We start from the raw sequence: 8,119 nt of genomic DNA on the forward strand, positions 1-8,119 counted from the left end.
TATCACAAGAAAATGAAGACTCAAACAGTTACAGCAAATATTGAAGGACAGCAAATCTGTTGCAATAATTTGTAAATAGGAATTGGTATCTTGAATAAATCTTTGATTGAGAGGGCTAAACAAATATTGAACCATGAAGATTTTGAGAGTATAATGTAGATATATGCAGAAATACACTCACCAGTTTGCAAACCTTAGAAGTGATAGCTGTCTCATATAGCTAGCCATCGAGGAAGAATGGGCGACTGCTGGTGGCTATGCCCAGCCAGTTATCTTATCATATCGTCGTCCGTACATCATTGTACCTCGCTGGAAAATTTGTGAGATGACTCATTTACCCTCATGTCATCTTGAAAATGATTGGCCAAGGGCTTAAGTCAAACAGGGCAATTGCTATAAATGGCATAAGCCTACGCCCGACTTGAAAACCATTGAACTACCTTATATGGTCTTGATTGAGATAACATCGATTCATCAAGAACCAGATATGGCATGAATTTTGGGCCAAAATATTTTGTATTCAAGGTCTACAGTACTTCAAGATATTCTCTCCCTTCCCTCTTTCTCCCCTTTTTTTCTAACTTGAAAAAACTTGAAAAACTCGATTTCTCCACAGATATACGCCATAAGCCAATTTGGATTACTTGCTTTATTTACAACAAACAAAGGCAGGGAGCTACACAAAATCATAATTGCACTACAATTTTGGATGTCGCTGTAATTTATTACTATACAACACGCTGTCACTGGAATTCACCATATAATTGGATCAACAAGGACTGAAAAACGTGTTATGGGCTTGTTTGGCAGTGTGTGTAGTTGATTTACTGCCAATCTGAGTGCAATTTGTTTCGAAATTCCAGTACACAACATTATAAAAATGGTTAGATTTAACTTGTACTACTTGTAGATTATTTTTTGGTATATAATTTGTGTCCAAAAGCTTCAAATTATTTATATATATGGAACCGATAGAACCTTCGGTTCGGTTCCAGTTCCACTTCGAACCAGCTCGAACCTAGAACCACAGAGAACCAGAACCAGAACCGCCTTTCTCTCAAAAGTGGAACTCGGTCAGAGCTGGCTCAGACTGAACCGAAATGTATAACATCACTAGAAATTAGGCACTACACTACATTTGTCGATGACATGATCTTCGCCCTCCTTTCCAAATTTGGAGACAAATCTCCTGACTTTCTCCCACAACTTGACTATTTCTCCCTCAAACTTCCATATGTCATGCTGAACATGCAACTCGTGAAGCACATATTGGAGGTGGTGTCTGCAAGGCAGCGTACATCCCATCCTTTGGCGGAGTTTCGCTTTGTGCGTCTTCATCAGTGAAACGGCACGTGTATAATATGTATAATATGTATAATTGAATAAAATAAATGTCTTTCTGCAGATATTTGTTATATATTTTTACATGTATAATGGTGGTGGGCATCAGCAGGTTTTTGATAGCTCACTTAATCCGGTAACCTGAAAGTAACCGACCAAAACCCACGCCAAACTTTGTTCGTTCCAGTTCTAACTCTGAAAAAGCATTCTATTACTAACAACTACTGCTAATATAAGGATGGAACTAATGTACGATACACAATATAAGGTTATATATGAGGTAAATTATACAATAAATACATCTTAATTGCCCTCTCACAAGTTCTGGGCAATTATTATCATTATCATTATCCATCCTCCATCTCTTCATCCTCCACCTTATACCACGCACTGAGGACCCTCTCAGAGCTTTCAAACAAAACCAAGTGAGTTGCTTCGGCCGCTTTCGAGCTTTTCTTGCAACAGGCACCTGACCGCTGCGAGATTAAGCGCTGATTAAATGCTACCATTCAGAAGGTCAGAGTCAACAGCTTTCACGAGGTCAGGATGAACATCTCCCTACCTCAGAATTTGGGAAACTACTCTTTGATATGTTTGCCACATTCAAATAGAATGTTTTTTCCAATCAGGGCAAAAGAACTCAACTGATTTTATTATCAGTACGACAAAATAATGAGACTTAATTTTATAAAAATATCGTTCTATTACTTCAAGGAAAACAGTACATGCTGCTCAGATCACAATTGTATTTTGTTATTGAGGGGCAATAGCAACCTGTGAAAAGGCTTGAAACTGACACAGTTTTTGGCGTGGGCTTTCGCTTAGATGCACCAGATCAGCCAGGCTTATCTATTCTCCCATGGCCGCTGATGCCCACCACCATGTATAATGGTATAAAATGTATAATAATGTATAAGTCCATAGTAACAGGTCATGTATTTGTCACATGTCAAAAAAGCTTTGCGAGTTAGGGCCTATCTGTGGGTGTAACCACAATCATAAACATTAGCACCAGGTTGAATTTCAGCCATAAAATAATGTGAAGTACAAACCCCCTTATTGCTGTTGACGAAATATATGTCTTAGTGGGATAGTGGACTTAGAAAAATAAAAATACTTATAGTAGTAATAATAATTTAAAATAAAATAAAAGCTTCATTCTACACCGCAAAAAGTCTCGCACTCACCACCCAGGTGGATGGGCCTGATAGAACTCGAGTGTTGTCCCATCTGGCTCCACGTAGCGCCCATCATCTGACCATATGAGCCTGAGCCCACCCTAGGTCCAGAAGGTTCTTGATCCTGGGCGTCCAGAAGGTCTCTCCACCTGGCAACCACCCAGACTGTACATAAGAGACTCATATTCATACTATTAGATTTTACTGGGATACATATTGAGCCTACGGGCAGCTTCCAAATGGAACAGACATAGCAGGCATTGTATGCTACTACTATGGTCAGTCATTGTAAAAGTACAGTGTTCATCCAAATGACAGTAGTTACGATACCCAAATCTATTTTAATAAATTTGTACAAGACGCAATCAAAAACTGAGTATCTAGAACTGTATAAATCATCTACTTTTTACGCCGTTTCTTGCGATTATTTAAGCCATTAGCTTGCACTCCCGACTCCCCTTCAAGCTCAATGCTCAAGTTACCCTCTCCTCCACCTTCGGCTTGAGTGTCCACTTCGAGCGTCCTCTTCTTTGTCTGGATGGTATTGGCGCGCTTCTTTTGAGTCTCGGCTTTCTTCATGATGAGGGAGCTGTAGAGGTCCTTCGTGATCTCGAGATGTTTTTCAAGTCGATTTGGAAACATCATCACAGGCACAGTGAGTTCACAAGGAAGCACATGCCTGACGAGGTGAGCATTGTGGAATGAAAAGAGATTTATCAGGTAGTGTCGGTCAGACTTGTGTTCAATGAAAGCTTGCATCTGATCGGTTTCCTTCCGTTCGTTGATTCGTTTCCGTGTCCCAGTCGCATCACAGCCATTGGTACGACAGTCATGCTGCAGGTTCTGCAAAAAACTGATGTTCTATATAAATCAGATGTTAAACGAGCTGGTTGCAATTGAAGGGTTTGTGACATTGCTCACCTGGGTGCGTACAATAACATAACTATACTCATCATGTCGTCTGAAGACATAAGGCAGGCTAAAAAAAATGTCTCTGGTTGGAGCAATGGTAAACTCCTCGAGCACGGCAAGGCTCTGTTCATCATCTGTGAGTATTTCCTTGATACGTCCGATCTCAGCCTTTTCCTGTTGTAATGGCAAATTCAACGTCAGAATTTGATTGGGCTTAATGAAGGTTGTATGATGGCCACACCATTACTGGAGAGGTGTAGAACACCCACGATCCAACGTTACAGACATCACCTGAGACAGCAATAACACTTCGACACTTTGACCATGTCGAAGCCTCATCATATGAAGTGAAGTTGAGTGCCATCCCCCCGTACGTGTCGCTGAGCTTGACCTTACAGGATTCCTTGCAGTTTTCTCTTGTATTGTTCGGTTTATGACCTGCAGGCACCTTTTTGACCGTGCCTAAAGGCCGTTTAATGAGGTTTTGGAATATATAGTGAAGATAATTTCACGTACCAGCTGGAAGTATCACTTCGGGTGACCACCCAAGCATTCCCTGGAGAATAGGGTGACTACTCATGATCTCCTGAACTCCCAATCCAGCCTTCGTCCATCTGCTCTGATCCTTATCGTACCAATAACCACCAAATAGACGGTGCTTTAAGCTCTCCTGGTTTCCCATCTGCAGGGCTATATCACGGCTCAGCGCCCGATGATTTGATAGTACTGAGCATGACCAGAACATGCTATTGAAAGACTCAAATGTCTCCGTAGCCATCCCTACCAGTGGGCCAAAGCGGAGAGTATCCTCTGTCAGATGCCCGAGAAGATGTAACTTGAACTCTTGGAGCATCTTAGTGGCGTCGATGACAGCGAAACTATCCTGAACGTTTGCTCCCGCTCTCTGAATATCGTTCTGAAAACCACTGATCAATAGGGTCTCCTGAGAGGAAAGGACTGTAAATGCACACAATACTGCTTGATATTGTCTAATTCAATCTGCCACAAGAGTGCCGAGAGATGACTGGCAGCCTTCCACACGTCCAGGTATTCCTCGGGAACGATGTCGTGAATATGAAAGACAATTGTCTGGATTACTTGCCGAAATTGGCCTCCATTGAGAGAGTTGGCATACTTCATAATATATCCTGCTTGGATTTCAGGTATTGAAAGGCCATCACAGTTGGTCGCTTGGAAGTGTTGTGTGAAAAGAATTTTCTGGTGAGCCATGAATTTGGTGTTTGAATAATGCCAGATATATTTGACAGCACCAAGTAGAATGGTGTGGAGGATCTCGACAGGTGTATCACAAGCCGGGTTGAAACCTTGTTCAATTCATTTAGAGATCTGGAAAATAGACCACAAATTGGACTCACCATTGGTGGAAAGAAAGGGGTTGTAAATATTGTCATGATGCTCTTCTGCCCATTCAAAGAGAATCTGTTGAGCTTCATCCTCGCTCTTGTTGGCCTCACCATTCTGGAGTTCATTGTAACGTTGGGTGAGATTATCAATCCAGTACTCCATGTAGGCATCCTTTGTTCCTGTTTCTTTCTGACGTGTCTGGAGTGTGGAGCATGCAATACCGCTGCATGCCATTTTCACTTGTGCTTCAAGCTCGCTCCTGATTTTCTCCTTTGTTCGAGGATTTCCGGGCTACAATTTCATAAGTATATGCAATGAAGCTCAACATAATGGCATTCTTACCATGAATACGGTGTGGAATCCTTGACCTTGTGCACGACTCAACTCTGGACCCCCCATTTCGCACTTTCGGCAAGGATGGTTGCCCATTGATCCAATGTGACTGGAGACATCGCTCTGGGCTGGGTTATCCGAAGGGCCCGCATGTGTTTGAAGCATGAATTGTGTCGTTAGCCTGCTAGTGGTATCGAAAACTTTGATGGGGGTCTCGTGGGTTGCGTCAATCAACTTCTTGACGGAATGATACTGCTCAGATATAGTAGCATGCTGCGAGGTTGATATGAGGTGGACATGAAATTCTTGATGGAGCAGTCTACGTGGAAGGTTTCGGTGTGTAATGTAGGAATTGTTGTGCTTGTTCCAAGACTTGGATCGATTACCGGAAACATCGTCTCCAAAATAGTCAATAAAACTAACATACAGGGGATCACCATTTGCTATAGCTCGATACCTATTTGGCATCCGGCTTGGGTACCCTGCAGTGATGGTAGTCTCTGAAAAGATCAGACTATTGGTTGCTGTGCCTTCTGTTTGAGTCGCAATTTACTCACCTGACCACTTCTCCGGGATATTCTTCTCATCGAGAAGATCAAGAAAGTTTGCTTCCAAGTCATCAGTGCAGATTTGAATAGCCTCGGAGTCGACTACGCAGGCCATCTTCTGTGATACTTCCATTAAGCACACTTCTACCGGATGCAATTGAGACACACCTGCTCGTCGAAAGTGACCCGGTAGGAATCTGCACATACCCGCCCGTTTACCATTATCCAACGCATCAGGATGACAAAATCTCCTGTTTTCATGCAACTCAACTTATGGACATAGTAATATTTTAACCCCGAGTCATACATTGGACTCAGGAGGTCAACGTCCATTTCTTTTCTCCACTTCTCGGCATGCCACACCTCTGTTACGACTCCATCTGTTGAAATTTCAGGATAGACATGAATATTCTTGCGAATGTGTGGGTTGAGCCAGTCCTACAGAATTATTCAACTCCAAGCATATGAGAAAACGAAGAAACCAAATACAACCCACATGAGCGATAACAGTTCTGACGTCGTTGATGTAGAAAACATTGCCTTGGACAGAGGTACATTCGAGACATGGGACCCCTTGTGATTCACGCAATTTGGTCTGCATCTTCCGGAGAGCATAGAAAGATGGAACCTGAATGACACCCAGCTCACGAAGAGCCCAGATGAACATTTTCATGAGTGAGATTGATATCCTCATTCAGGGGATGTTGTCGAGAACGTCTAGTATGCACATCTGCAGAACATAAGCCTTAATTTGAGTTGACACAATGAGTTCCACTCACCGCTTTTGAAGTGTAGGGTTCCCAAGATTTATCGGTGGGTGATGCTGAAGATCCATAAAAAATTTGGTTGAGTGTGTGATCGTGGATAGCTAATTTGATGGTTTTGGGTCGTCAAGTTATTGTGTGACATGACACGTCGTCTACTTGCCTGCGTTTGCCATCATCTCCACCAACATTTCTTCTTCCTCCTGTTCAGCAGCATGTCGATACCCTTCTTCTGTAGTGGTTTTGTCATCTAAACCAACCGCCTCTCCCAGCCTTTCATCTCCCCAATTCTCCAGATCATCCATATCCCACTCAAAAATTTTCTGTCTCTCTTGTTCCTCAACGTCAGGATTTGGCCCCAAATCATAATCAGCATTGACCCAGAAGTCTTTGGATGAGAGTGGAAGGTTTTGTGAAGCAGAGGATGTTGGAATTGGACGGTCATTTGGTAAGCTGGCCAGTGTCGCAGGCGCCATTTCCCTTTCTTTCTGAAGATCTTCCTCTTGCTGATGTCGCCGGTTTTTCTCTAGTAGACGAGCCGACTCAAGTTGTTTTAAGGCAGAAGCATGGCCCTTACTTTGCATATGGTCCTTGTGGCTCTTGACTGCAAAATATTTGCGAGTAAGGCTGATGTTTTTTGGTGAGCATACGGTACAATAAATCTGTGTTTTATCACCACTGAACTGAAAACCTGTCCCACTATAGGTTAGAGTACTCTAAATAACCTAAAATCAATCAAATACTTACAAGCTTCAAGTTGGGATTTGTCAAATTTCGGAGGCATGATTGAGATTATTGGCAGAGGAATAAGTCACGACTGGGATTGTCATGATGGTTACGAGTTTGTGCAGACTCATTGTTTCTCCACTATGCTTTGACCAGCCATCTTCAGCCCTTTTGACTGGCCCCATATAAAGCCAAGTATCAATGACCCAACTCATTCACAACTTCTACATCAATATGGGCCGCCACACCACACTCGATGAACTCGACATTGGACTTAGTGACCTTGAAGATATTCATGGGATAGACGACTAGTGCATCGGAAAGCGCACAACTGAGTTTTTATAAGGCAGACATACACCTCTCGGAGCATGGCACACCTGAGAGAGGGGGGCATATGATACATGTAAAACAAGGTAGAATGTGTACGGAGGGAGGGTTACCATTTATGTGATGATCCAGAGGGTGGACTTGCCTTGAGCCAGGTGGTAACCAGGCAGGCAAATACCTGTCATCCGATGGTGAGTGGATCCAACCTGGTCCCATTGTCTGAATCTTAGTCAGGAAGACCTCACATGATCGGCTTGTGATGTCTCCGGGTATCCAGCATCGCATTCCCAGCTGCTGCCTATATGGCATAAAAATCGCGGTGTACTAATCAGTGAATATGCATGTTTCTGAGGGATGATGTATAAATATGTATAACAGTATAATAACAGTATAATACATACATACCTTTTCTAGACCAGATTATACTAGTTATACGTTCATGCAGGTCAATATGTGCAATACATGTATAATGAGGTATAAATATGTATGTATTATACATGTTTATACACCTGCCATTTCACTGATGTTGATGCGTTCATGCAAGCCAAGTTGGAGAGATTTGTCATGAAGCCAGAACTGGTCGAAAGAATAAGAATGCTTAATGAGGGTCATGTCAAGGTCGTTA

The 8,119-nt window shown here is 42.6% G+C and overlaps 2 protein-coding genes across 2 annotated transcripts; both read right to left on the reverse strand.

Moving 5' to 3' along the window:
* Positions 1 to 2,918: 2,918 nt before the first annotated feature.
* Positions 2,919 to 6,350, reverse strand: E1B28_006941 (uncharacterized protein; the record flags this gene model as incomplete). The annotated part of the gene is made up of 10 exons (XM_043151648.1): positions 2,919 to 3,380; positions 3,441 to 3,605; positions 3,673 to 3,893; positions 3,948 to 4,347; positions 4,401 to 4,756; positions 4,808 to 5,087; positions 5,139 to 5,629; positions 5,687 to 5,795; positions 5,846 to 6,115; positions 6,174 to 6,350. The coding sequence occupies 10 exons, from the start codon at positions 6,348 to 6,350 to the stop codon at positions 2,919 to 2,921; spliced, it is 2,931 nt and encodes a 976-aa protein (XP_043009728.1).
* A 246-nt stretch (positions 6,351 to 6,596) lies between these two features.
* On the reverse strand, positions 6,597 to 7,225 carry E1B28_006942 (uncharacterized protein; the record flags this gene model as incomplete). The annotated part of the gene is made up of 2 exons (XM_043151649.1): positions 6,597 to 7,132; positions 7,189 to 7,225. 2 exons carry the CDS (start codon positions 7,223 to 7,225, stop codon positions 6,597 to 6,599), a joined length of 573 nt encoding a protein of 190 aa, XP_043009729.1.
* Between the last annotated feature and the right edge of the window lie 894 nt (positions 7,226 to 8,119).

The sequence above is a fragment of the Marasmius oreades genome, chromosome 4 (genome assembly GCF_018924745.1).
Source record: "Marasmius oreades isolate 03SP1 chromosome 4, whole genome shotgun sequence".
Taxonomy (NCBI): Eukaryota; Fungi; Basidiomycota; class Agaricomycetes; order Agaricales; family Marasmiaceae; genus Marasmius; species Marasmius oreades.